Source organism: Cygnus atratus, chromosome 1 (assembly GCF_013377495.2).
Source record: "Cygnus atratus isolate AKBS03 ecotype Queensland, Australia chromosome 1, CAtr_DNAZoo_HiC_assembly, whole genome shotgun sequence".
Classification (NCBI taxonomy): Eukaryota; Metazoa; Chordata; class Aves; order Anseriformes; family Anatidae; genus Cygnus; species Cygnus atratus.
This window is the reverse complement of record NC_066362.1, coordinates 135956692-135970393: the sequence shown is the minus strand read 5'-3', so window position 1 is coordinate 135970393 and position 13702 is coordinate 135956692. Positions and strand designations below refer to the sequence as shown.

At 43.1% G+C, this 13702-nt stretch overlaps 1 protein-coding gene across 2 annotated transcripts in view; it reads right to left on the bottom strand.

Moving 5' to 3' along the window:
• Positions 1-13702, bottom strand: part of DHRSX (dehydrogenase/reductase X-linked) — a 168435-nt gene that overhangs the window by 35817 nt on the left and 118916 nt on the right. For both annotated transcript variants that reach the window (XM_035542092.2, XM_035542090.2), the window contains one exon: positions 10071-10278. In XM_035542092.2, coding sequence (XP_035397985.1) covers positions 10071-10278 — 208 coding nt within the window. The remainder of the gene's footprint in view (positions 1-10070; positions 10279-13702) is intronic.

Sequence of the window (13702 nt, the reverse complement as noted above, 5' to 3'; positions counted from 1 at the left end):
CAGCTCTGTCCAACACTGGGCTTCTTCTGAAGCCTTTCAGTGGTAAAACAGCATTTTTCTCCTTAACGCTAGAGGATAAGCATAAGGGTCGAAGCTCAAAGATGGAAGATGCTTTCTCTCTAAGAGGAAAAATGTTGTTGATGGCCTCAATTAGCAGTAGCTGACTTCTCTGCAAGCCAGCGACTCCTATCTTGTGCTTAATCCAGATTTCAACAGGAGCCACAAACTGGAAGATGGGTTATCTTTTTCAAAAAGCCATGCTGCCCAAATTTCAGCCCTTTGCTGTGTAAATGCACAGCATGCAGTGGCCAACTCCTTGTTTACACATGTAGCAAATGCAGAGTGAACACAAATTAACTACTGTTTTTGAAGAACAACATTTATTGAAGGAACCTGGAAGGTCTTTACTATACAAATATTTATAAAAGGTGAAATAACCAGGGGCTTGTCATCCTAGGCATTACTATCACACAGATGGAATCAATGCATCATTTTCATTTGGCTGATTCCTCCTCCTAATGGCAGGAGATGAAGCTTTGAGAGCCCTACTGCTCTACTGATTGCCTTGCTGTGTGCAACTCCATTGCTGTGTGCTCAACGCAGTTCTCCAATGTACGAAACATGGAATCAAAGGTTGGTCTTCTCAAAGTGTGAGCAGAACCAGTATCTTAAAAAGAGTCTGTTTTTTCTGTTCATGTACAATTGGTGTTAATTTTAAGAGCGTTTTTTGTTCTTGTTGTTTGTTGATTTTAAATATCGATGATGAGTTCAAGTTGCCATTATTATAATTCCATGCTCTCAGAAAATATATCTCGTTATAAAGAATGACATAAATTGCCTCTCCTGAATCATTTTCCTACTGTCACTTTACATGATGCAGTGTTAAGTACTGACTAATGCTCAGAGTGGTATTTGAACATAATGGTATCCCTTCATTCAATTAAAAATCTCCACCAAACAAACAAATGAATAAATAAATAGAAGCAAGAAAGGTTTTGCGTTGCTGCAGCTAAGAAACAGAATAAGGCTCCAAGACCTACATTCTGTGTCCTCGTGCCTCTTCCAAGTGATAGGGAAACATCACTGCCATAACTTTTGATATTATCTCTTGGATAATCTGGATCTCAGGTTATTGAAGATTCATCTTTTTAAAATGATCTCTTGGATTATATCAAGACAAGCTTGTGGCACTCTCCACCCACTTGTGCAGAAAGCTTTCCAACTCTCCTACAACAGAGCTTTAAAAGCTCTGTTGAAGGTACCAAGGGGTCTTATGTTTTTTGGCTTCTATCACAATGCACCTAGGGCCATAAAATTGCCCAGTAATAACTTGAACAATCCCAAATCTTATTTTTGTTTAGATAAAATCATCTTAAATCTGGTGTAGACTTTTGCAGACCAGCTGTAGATTCTGGGCTTTTCATTCTGGGACTGGAAAGGAACAGCAGAGCTTAGTTATGCATACTAAGGTGCTGCCATTGCAAATCCAGCACAGTTCACCAAATGTAGTTAGCAGATTTTCAGTACACTGCAGGAAATTTGTTGGTCTGTATATGAAGATAACGTAAAGTTTCATTTTGTGATGGGCTGAACCTTGCCAATCCACCTTGGACTTGAGAAGGCACTGAATTTGTTCTGCAACACAAACATTCAACACTCTGAAGGACTGATGTGTCTTAGCAGGGAAACATGGCTTGGTTGTACACACAGATTACAAAATACATTTTTCCCCCCTGAGATATCTGTAAGTGCTGTGCAGAAACTCCTATGCCATCACTCTCTGATCACAGAAGGAACATAATATTATCAACTCTGGCACCTAAAAATAATTTCAAATAATTGTTTGTTTGTTGAAACAATCTAACAACTGCTGCTTTTGCCACCAGCAGCCTCCTGCTGTCATCAGAAAAGATGCAGGACTTAAGTAAGTGCATGGAAGGAGCCTGTAAAGAGGAGTCTTACTTGAGGAACCTAAACAAGAAAACTTCAGCATACAGTAAAAGCAACCCTGTGAAACACTTTTCTCCATTACATAAAGCTTGCTAGGCCATGGTCCTTCTTCACTGCGTCATTTCGGTTTCCCCTTAAGCTCCATTACCTGTAGAAAAGCTCCCCTCAAACTGCAAGGAACTAACTATGTACTGTGGGCCAAAGCAGCCCATAACCAGCATTAGACAGTGACAGCAATCATTTTCTCTACAATCTTGCCTTAGAGTTGTTTGGCTATGTTTGGGATTTTTTTTTCTTTTCATTTCCCAATGTTATGTTACCCTGGAACGCTGTGAACAGAGATCTGTAATCAAAAACCACGTATTTCCTAAGAAGGGGCTTGGGGCTGGAGTGCATGAGATCTCTTCCACTTGCAAACACACCAGAAGTAAATGAAATCAAACAGGTCTGGTTTTCCAAAACATGGCAAGGAGTTTTGTGTCCAAACCACAGCACACAGTCACAGGGCTTCCCTGCTCCCAGCACTCACTCTGACAAAATACTTAAATGATACTGCTCCATTGGCAGGCTGATTTTTGGTAGCAATTCAGACACTGAACCCCCACTTCATGTTGATGACAGAAAAGACACCATGCAAATGTCACCCTACCTGAATTTAGCCGTTTCTGCAGCAACATATTACAGGTGGCATCGCTGTTAAGAGCTCCTGCACTTCTCAGAAAGCTACCGGGAGCCAAAGGCACCCCAGCCTGTCTCCTTGGGTAGCTGGGATAGTGCTGCCTGCAGTCAGGCTCAACGATACTATGCTGACTATAAGACATTCTGGCAGTGCTAAAACTCCTGGAGGCTAAAATATTTTGCTTTTACAATGTCTTATCTTATTTAGGATGTCTATTTTTCACAGAAAGCATGCTTTATACAGAAAACTGTTCAATAAAACGACTAATGTTTCTTTACAGGTCTATGTATTCAAATGCTCGGGATGCTTTTGGACAGAGCAAGTTCTGCTTTGCTGAAGGAAGAGGTTTAAGATGGGGAGCAGAGTAAAGAGTAAAAGTTAAGTGTCATCATATTTAATTGCAGAGGCAGAAATCTGCCTTTGACTCCCTCCATTACACCTTGTAATCTTTAACATATCTGGCAATATCAGGGACATATGGTTGTGAAGAACTAGCAGCAGCAATAGCAGAGGTGAACCTAGAGGAGATATGGCGGGGCCAAGCTGAGCATTTTCACTGTTTCCCTTAACACGTTATTCTGGGGATTTACAGGCACTAATGTCGGCTTTCCCCAGATACACTGCACAGCTCCAAGGACAACACCATTGAAAAGGTACTGTGAGTATAGAGGCAGCTAAAGTAATTGAGAGGAATGCTAAAAAAAATATTGAATAATTGCTCAGACCGAACCCCAAAGCTTTTAAGGTTCACTCCACCTTACTAAGTGGTTTTGCTCTCAGGGAGATGTTAAACCTCCCACGGGTGACAATCTATCTCCTCTCCGTCTTCTCTGCAAGTCCCTTTTGGCTTCTCTGTCACAGTGGTGCAGTACATTAACTTTCAAATTATCGTTGAACTGTCCTGCCATTTTGGAAAACAGCGTGCCTATGAGATCCTTGTCCTGTACGCTGCAGAGAGGTGATTTCACCCATTTAACCCACCAGGGAGGGAGAGGCTGAATAGCAGAAACACCCATATATCAAATATCTTCAAACATATTACAGTTTTGAACTAGTTCAGAAACACTTTGCGCTATTAAATCATTAATCATTATTAACAACGCATTGCTAAAACCATTAATTCCTTTTAGACAAGGAGTTTAACATTGTGACACATAAAGTAGCTACATTTAATTTCCCTGAATACATCAAAGTCTGGCATTACCTCTGTGATAGCAGTCACACAATGTTATTATTCTTCAAAAACCAATGAACCATAAAAATATTTAATTAGATGGAATGAAATTACACCAATAAATGGAAAATTAAAACTTTCCAAAGCTGACATCCCAACTTAAATATTTCTTCATTACTGGTTGCAAGAATGTATTGGGATCACCTATGGCCTGCAATATGGGTAAAATGCTTGCTGCACATGAACTAAAACACTGTCCTTTGGACTGGTGAGAAAATTGGTCTTCTAATCTAATAGCTCATTTGTTTTTTGTTTGTTTTTCTTGTTTTAATTAATTTATAGTATTCAAGATATGGGCCTTCACTGGTACACTGATTTTCCAGGCCAGCAAGTCAATTTTTGCAATTAATGCTAATTACTGCAAAAGCAAGAAATCATTTGGCAAAACAGAAAATCCTTTTGCACCTATGGAGGAAGATTTCTGCAAAGAAGGACTGAAATACCCTCATGTGGATGAATTAAGCATCTGAATACTTATCATCTAATTATAGGCAAGAAGACTTGGAAACCTGAAGCAGGAAGAACACTTTTAACTGAATTCAACAGTGCACTGTGGTTGGTATTGACTTCCACCAAAGGAACGTGATTTATCTTGCAAATAGAGCCAGAAAAAGCCATAAAATTCAATGTGGGGCAGCTGTTTTAACAATACCACTCAAACAAAAATATATATTCCCCAAATGAAATAAAATGTACAATAACATGTATCTGTCTTCTTGTCTGAAAGAATCTTTTATGATTACACTTTCTGTAGTTTTCAGAGTTTTATTAAGCAGCAGTCCAGTAACACAGCTCTTTATATGTAACTGTGAAAGACTTCTGTACTGACTAAAATGAATTAACAAATAAAAGGGAAATATTTAAAATCACTCCTACTTCCTCTTACAATTTTTCTTTATTACTTAAAGAATTGGAAATAAAGAATATTACTATGCTGCTCCTGTGCTACATCAGCTTCATGTTTGTTTTTGCATGAGTTGAAAATATTGTGCATTCCATAAGCTCCTCCAATCAGAAAGAATTAAGAAACTACTAGTGATGGATCAGTCATGAAAAGGCACAGGAGGAAGCAATTGTGAAGTTACCAAAAAGAGTTGTGAAAAAAACGTTGTCTCTTTAAACCATTCTTAGGAAAAACAAACAAAGAAACAAACAAACAAAAAAAACCACCACCAACAACAACAAAACCTGTTCTAAATAAATGGCCATCTTAAAAAAAAAAAAAAAAAAAGAAAAAGTCATTTGAAACAAATGGACATACTTTAACAGGATGACTTAGAAATTAAAGGTTTGCAGTTTCACATTGATCAACATTACACTTCAAAATATGAATGAGAGTGTACTGTTAAGGATAATTACAAACAAATTAGAAATAAAATATCCTGAAATCGATGATTTTGGTCTGAAAAATAGATTCATATTTTCCAAAATAATTTGACATTTTAACTTCTTGTGTCTGCTATTTGCAGACAGTATTTCCAAAATCTCTTCAATATTTATGGGACGTGATCCTCAACTTTCTGCCCAAACTGAGTTGTAACTTTATCTACCAACATCACATTAACTCAAGAAGAGATGAAGGACACTATTTAAGAGCGGGAGGCCTCCAGACACTTTGCTGGACAGATTTTCCCAGCAGCATGTGACAGCTTCTGTGTGACACCCTTAAGAACCGCCTCACATGAGGAGATGAACTGGAGCTGCCTCGCCTCCCCAGCACCCTCCCAGGTCCTGCACAGAGTTGTTTGTCCTATTTTTCACCAGCACACATGTGGCAGCTGGGGATTTTTGCAATTCCTATCACTTAAATCGCTGTTGTCTCTGACATGATTCATGCACCAAGGCTATGGGGAAAAAACATAGAAATTATCTGGGACTGTGGGGAAAAAACATAGAAATTATCTGGGACTGTACCAGCTTGGGAGTTACAAAAAAGTGTCAGTTCCTTTCACAGTAACAGAGCAGAGGAAAGAGAGCAGAAAAAAGTGTGACTAACTGTTCCTGAATATACAGGAGATGTGAACCAGAAAAGGAGCTGTGTTACTATGGCTGGGGAGTTCATAAATCTGTGATTCATGTGATTCAGCATTACAGGGCCCATTTGGCATGCAAAAAGAGGGGATGATGAAAGGAATAGTTAGTCATGGAGAAAAAGCTAGACAGAACACACAAAGATGCTAACCCCTGGGAAAGGGAGCATATGCAAGCACGACCGACAGCCTGGGAAAGGGAGTAAAGCCTTTTTCTGTTCATTTCCCAAAAGTTCCTTCTTACTTTGGTAGGTATAGAACTTGAAAGAGTGCCCTCCCCCTCCCAGCCTGGTAAGAGCACCATGAACTCCAGTGCCTTGTTCAAGCCTATCTCAAGTGGACGGGACGGCACCATGTTCTTCAAACTTTTGCCAAAAACAGATGTCCATATTCTGTCATGCCCATATTTTTTTCTTCTCTCACTTTAGAAAGTATTATATTAAGCAGGCATAAGAGGAGAAAAGGAGATAAAAGCTATGCTTCTCTACTTTTGGGGTGCAGAGTGTACGACCATCAGCACGCAGTTGCTTAGATCACCGCTGCTGAAATGCCTGCAGATAGCGTTTCTGTTAAACTTTCACCTCCTTGAAAACAGTAGTGTTCGAAGTAGGGATGAAGGAGAATGATTTGCCTTAGGGATGCCCTTGTCGACTCATGTGATTCCTGTTGAAAATGGTCTGGATCTAAAAGACCACAAAAGCGTTTGATGTTCTTCATATATCCTTCAGCAAAAGAACCGGGAGAACAGTCATTGCTCTTGTGCGTTTGCATTTTCAATAACATACATGAAACAAGCTATGCCCTGCCAGTTTGGAACAAGCTCTGTCCTGCCTTGATGTACCCATGCTGTGTCTCTTTTACTGGTGTGTGTGGGAAGAGGATGGGCGGGAAGGAGGGAAAATGACACTCACAGGGGAGTAATAGGACTGGGGTTGAGGGGAGAAGGCAAGCGGAAGAGAAATGGAGAGCATTAAATGAACTGTTGCACAGAAATAAGACACAAATACAGAGGAAAAGGATGAGATAGGGAGGGAAAAGGCAATGGAGAGAAAAAAATCTGAAAAGACAGAGGTGAAGATGAAACTGCAAACACAGAAGTCAAGCAGGCAGGTACAAAGAGAGAGAGAAAAAGAGGAAGAAAAATAAGTGAACGTGCAAGGAAAATCAAGGAACATTTAAATTAACACTCACACCAAAAAGAAGTTGAAAAGAGAAACATGGGATAAGTCAGACTAGTAAGACGGCAGAAAACAAACAAAGAGGAAACATGGAAGACAGTAGCAAAAGCTGCATTTAATGCTTTTCCTTAGTAAGACCTTTTGACAATTATTTGTTATGATGTGGCCCTGTGGTCACTGTGATATGGATGACTTCTGGCTTCAGACCAGAACTCTGAGCAGCAAGTAACAAGTAAGGTAAGTTGGGAGTGTGACCACAACTGTGACTGTCATCCCAGGCTCTCCTGAGTGGGAGAATGATCACAAAGAAAATCCAAGGTAAAGCACCTCAGTTTACTTTCTCCTTCATGTCTCCTTCAAGAGTCCTTCTGTCTATCCTTCTCTGCTGTATTTGATGGATGGATCCCTTCTCTGCTACCATTACTCACCTCCAGTTTGGACACTAGCCCAACCAAAATCTAGGAATAATGGGACAAGAGTATGGTAAACAATTCAGTCTGCTGCCACGGGTAACTTCTCCAGCAGAGTACAGCCCCCTTTCTCTACTGTGAATGAATGGCTCCAAATCATTTGGCTGCCTTCCTGTGAGGTTAGGACTACACATCAGTCAGGGAACATAAACCAGAGTTGTGAACTGAATTACAGCCAACTCAAAATAAGGAAAAAGCCAGTACAATTTTTTTAGGAAGATTCCACATTCACGAGAGCTACAAAAATGAGGGATTCTGTCACTAGGATACCGTGGCAGTCCACTGTTGTATCACAGTGCTTGCCTCGGGTGTCCTTATGCATCCATCAGAGCTCTTAAATGCTATTCTGAATCACAAGGCATCTCCAAGGCTTCACAGTGTCAGCGATGCCTGTGTATCGCACCCTGCAACAGTTCTCCAGTGCTGCTAAACCACCTACTCACACTATAGGCATGTACCTGAATACACAAGCAATCTCTTATTTTAGCAGCACCGTTTATGAGACAACTAACTATACAGTTGTGTCAGGGCTTATCTGCACCTAAGTTAAAAAATAACAGGAGTGTCTTCTTCCACCTGAACCAAGAAGAGTCCACAGCCTGCTCTGGAAGCCAGTGGAGTTCCTGATGCCTGGGGGAGCAAGTACCACTGCCACTGCTGCCCCTGAGCAACTCAGAGCATCCACATGACAAAGAGCATATAAAATCAGCCAGACTCTGTCCTATTTTGTGTCTGTTATACCAATAAAGTTGAAATGCAACAGGGCAGGATTTGACAAAAAAACTGCAGGTAAGTCTCAACAGCATATATATTTTTTCTTTCCATAAGATTGGTCACATTCATGCTCAACCCGAACCTTTCTAATTGAAATGTTTCTGGTTCCTTTACAGTATGAGCTAATAAGAATGAATCACAGATAAGGACAATCCTAAACTAAAGAGGCACAGTAAAAAGCTTTGCTATGATCAGGGAAACTACTGTTATCTAGAGTCACAGAACAGCCACATTTAATTTTGCATTCCGCTCTTTACCCCAAAGAAATACTAATTACACTCCCCTTAGTCCCCTTGTGTGGTGCCATCCAACATGCACATCAGAAACAATGAATATATACATCAACTGAAGAGTAAGGATAATTTCCTTTGGTTGCTTTACAAGCAAGAGATTAAACTGCTACTACCCTGCAGAGTTTAAACAATGTGCTTGTAATAAAACTGATGCCATACTATGTAATCAGAAGTCAAACAGAAAGTTTGACATGCTTAATGCAGCATTCATATGTAAAATGTGTGCAGTGGAAACAGCCCAGCCCTCTAATTTCAGTCTTTGTTCCAAAATGAAACCTCGGGCCAGGTGCCTCTAAGTACTTGCTGAAGTCCCTGTCAAAGGACCAAAAATTTCTCCAGGGAAATGATGCAAAACACTGATTTCCCTTGAGCAAGCAGCAACTCTTTGAAGGCCAGCAGAAGGGGGACTCAATTTGAGCCTGCTAGCAAGCGCGTCACTTCCATCTGTTAACTGTATGTGGAAAGTTTAAAATTTATCATCTAAATTATACTGCTCATTCCTCAACTAGTTAAACGATCTACACAGATCCTGTATGACACCAGAGATATCTACCACAGCATTTGATGTGTTGGTCATGTTACAAACATCCCATAGACATCCACCCATGGTGGATGGGCAGAATATGGCCACACAGCTCTGCGGACCTTGCTGGGTCACAAGCAAAGCGTTGGGATCTTGATGAACTCCCCATTCTCCATTCCCTCGGGGAAGCACAGAGGGTGACCCAGGCAAGAAGCTGGGCTCGAGCATTTCCAGTGCCTCACTGGGCTGGCCTGTGGGGGCCAGGGAGGACAGCAGGTGAGGCTGGAGAAGGACCATGGTGGAGGAGGGGGAATGAGAGACCAGAAGTGGTATGGGACAAGGCGGAGGGACGGGAGGATGGAGCTGGTGCCAGCTGGCAGGGCTGCCCGAGAGGGAAAAGTGGCAGACAGGGCGTGGGCTGGGCAAAGCTGCCAGCAGGCAGGCAGGCGTGGCCCGGCGGCCCTGCCTGAGCCCAGCCCTGCCAGAGCCCAGCCAGAGCCCTCTCGGAGAACATCTCTGATGTGCCCCTGGGGCCCCGGGCACACGCGGCCCTGTGAGGGCATCCACGGGCATCCACTGTGCCCATTCGATGAAAGGATCAGGTCCTCAGTGCCTGCATGCCCCCAGAGGTCACTCAGTTGAGGGTGAAGCCTGTTAGCGATCACCCCTCCATTTTAAAACAGTTCCCAGTTGCTCAGAGTCTCCTGGATTAAGCAGTGAGGAGTCCAGACTGCACCACAGCCATCACGGTGTGATCATCAGAAAGGAAGCAAGGCTTTCAAGGCTCAGAGTAAGAGACCACAAGCTTTGTTCAAGATCCAAACAACTGCCTGAGAAGCACCATTATTTTAAAAAAAAAAAAAGTCATCAAAAAAAACCACAATTTAATCAGTACACACCCTTACTGCAGATCAGTGAATAGCCAAAATGGATCAGTACCTGCTTTGTAAGTCGTTCAGGTGCAATTTGCCTACATAATGGGTGGCTGATGAGACAGTGACGATCCTAGCGTTGTGACTGTGCGTTCCTGATTGCTTCAGCGTATCCAAGAGGAGGTTAGTCAACAGGAAGTGTCCCAAGTAATTCAAGCCGAAGTGCACCTCAAACCCATCCTCTGTCTTCCTTTCAGGGACCAGCATCACCCCAGCTGGAGGAGAGAGTAGAGGGAAAACCAGTTGATTTATTGCAGAGAAGAAGCTAGATAGAAGGAGCACGGATCTCCTGCTGCACAGTGTAAACATGGCATTTAGAGCAATGAATGGCTAGTGATGGCACGTGAAGTGTAAAGCTGACACTGACTGATTCCTGCCGAGAAAAATGTGAAAATCCCCACTTCCACTCCTTTAGCCAGAAAACAGGTAGACTGTCTCTCCCTCCCTGCCAGGTTGCGAGGATAGATGAAAAGTGTGAAAAGCGCTCTGAAGACATTAAAAGCTGATTTAACCCTCTGCTGCCATGCCAGAATCCAATGCTGCAGATCCACAACAACAGTAAATCTACCAAGAGGATGTGGGAACTGGGTGATCCCAACAACACTACCTCCATCAAAGAGCTCAGAGGAGTGGAGGCAAGACCAGGCTAAGTGTCAGATCTTTTCTCCCGGATAGCTTTCTGCTGAGCCCTGGCTGGAGTTTAAAGATCTGTTGAGTCTTTGTCTGAAATCTGCAACTTCTATCTCATTGGTGTGGGTGAGAAAAGATGCAGTAAATTTACCCAACATATATTAATTACTATGTTTACATGCAGCTGCATATTGAAACAACTATTTGACTGCTTATTTTGGCAATATTTTTGCATATATTTCTACAAACCGCAATTTTCTCACTCACTGCCTAAAATAAGCATCCACATCCCTCACATATACTGTTGATTTCAGCATCTTGCAGAGAACCCTGTGCTAACATATGAACTATACCATGCACTGAAGCTGTGTGGTGGTGTAGTGGGTTTATGTGGCAAGGTTTTGGTAGCTGGGGGCCATAGGGGTGGCTTCTGTGAGGAGAATCTAGAAGCTGCCCCATGTTAGATAAGAGACCCACTGCTGACCACAGCTGGGCCAATAAGTGATGTTGTTTGCACCTCTGTGAGAGCATATTTAAGAAAGGGAAAAAATACCTGCGGCCTCGCAGCAGCTGGGAGAGTGAGAGGAGTGAGAAACAGCCTTGCAGGTGCCAAGGTCAGTGAAGAAGGAGGGGGAAAGGTGCTCCAGGCACTGGAGCAGAAGTTCCCCTGAGGCCTGTGGAGAGGACCATGGTGAAGCAGGTTGTCCCCCTGCAGCCCATGGAGTACCACGGTGGAGCAGATCTCCACGCTGCAGCCTGTGGAGACCACGGTGGAGCAGGTGGACCTGCACCGATGGAGACTGCGGCCTGTGGAGGACCCCCGCTGGAGCAGATTTTGGGCCAGACCTGTAGCCCATGGAGAAGAGCCCACGCAGGAGCAGGTGACCTGGCAGGAGCTGCTGCCCATGGGCGATCCAGGTTGGAGCAGTTTGCTCCTGATGGATGGACCCCGTGGTATGGACCCATATCTGGAGCAGTTCTTGAAGAGCTGCTGCCTGTTGGAAGCCCACGCAGGATCACTTCGGGAAGGACTGCATCCCATGGGAGGGACCCCACAGCACAGGGGACAAGAGTAACCAAGAAGGAGCGGTGGAGAAGAAGTGCTATAGATTGACCACAACCCCCATTCCCCCATTCCCCTATGCCACTCGGGGGAAGGAGGTGGAAGAGGGCGGATGGGGGGAAGGCGTTTTTGGTTTCTTTCCTCTGTTTCTCACTTCCCTAGCTTGTTAGTAATAAGCAGTAAATCTTACTGTCTCCCTATGCTGAGTCTATTTTGCCCGTCATGATAATTGTTGAGTGATCTCCCCGTCCTTATCTCAACCCTTGAGCCCTTTGCATTGTATTTTCTCCCCCTTCCCCTTCAAGGAGGGGGAGTGAGAGAGCGGCTGAGGTGGAGCTCGGCCACCCACCTGAGTAAAACCACCACAGGTGGTTATCTATCCCACTTGATTATAATGTGGATTCGAATGTTATAAATTATTCTTGTTTTATTAAAATTTAATTATCATACAAGTGGACCTGACCTTTGTAATTTAAATGCAGCTCGTAGAGGATAACGTTGCAGGCCAGTTGTCTTCTCTCTAAAACACATGAATATGATACAGCGGAAAGGCCCACTCTGCATACAGATATAAAAGGGTCTCAGCTTCATCCTCACACTACTTCATGGGTCCATTAAAAACCCTTTAACTTTCCATTGCTTGACATCAGACCAATGATGGCACATTAAATTCCCACTGTAAATTACACATGCTGTGTGTCCGCGTCTCTCCTTCTTTAGGAGGGTTCAGCCATCAGATAATTCTGCTTTGCTACTGCTGCTCAGATTGAACAGGTTACATTTTCATGATCTTTTTAGCATGGTTAACATATATAGCTTCACCCAGAAATTCACCTATGGGCTTACTACTGCTTAATGGGCACAGACATCAAAAATAGTTAGCCCCGTGTGGAAACACAGTCCAGAGTGAAACGGGGCATTTCGTAGGAGATCAGACATGGTACTGTTTGTGGAGACTGCTGTGCTATACAGTCAGGGAATAGAAAGTATGAAACAGCATGAAAGGTTGGAAAACAACAATGTTGAAAGGACACAGAAATTGTGTAAAACACATCAGATGGAAAAGAAAATATAGGTGAGGAAGGGAGCAGAAGACAACTGGAAAAGCAGAGTGAGTAAAGGGAAGGAAGGAGAGAAGACAGGGGACAAAAGACAGAATGGTAAGAGAGCAAGTAAAAGGTTTGGGTGTAACACAGCACACTCACATGCAGAGAAACGAAGACTGAATGTGAGCAAAGCCCTTCCTCCACTCTGCTGGCTGATGAAATGAATGAGTGAAACACAATTCAGATTACACGCCTGGCCTTTACACAAGCTCCGACTGGTGTATCTCTGTCATCACAGTCACTTTCCCAGGTCCCTCAGAATGACAGCAGAACCCAGTCACCGGACGCGGTGTCTCTGCATGACAAATCTCATCTTTAATAATGGAAAGACACAAATTAGAGGGTGTCTGTCTGGGTGTCCCGTTGTATTCTCTTTCCTTGGCAGCACTTTTTCTGATGTGTGGTGCAACTGCTCACATAGCTGGAGAATGAAAAAGACTTCAATTTTCCTCCATAATCTGCATATGCAGCATACAATGACATCCAGAACAGTGGCCCAGACTAAACACTGGCATGAAGATTACAAATGGACAGAAATGTAAGATAAGTTCTGCTGTGACGTGGAGCTTTCTTGTTTTCTGGGACATGGAGAAGAGGGAAAGGGTGGGAGGGACAACAAACCACAAGCACCCAGACCAAGTCTCAGTCAGCTAGATTGCGAGTTTTAGCAGAGACGGGGTTTGGCATGAGCTGTTGGAGGGCAGATGGGAACATTACTGCATCTTTGAGCACAGGGGTGGGTACAAGGAAATGATTTGCATCTCTCTGGGGCTCATCCTGCCTTCCAAAGCTCTAAAACTTGGAAAAGGTGGGAGGGAGCAGTTTGCAAGAGGTGTATTT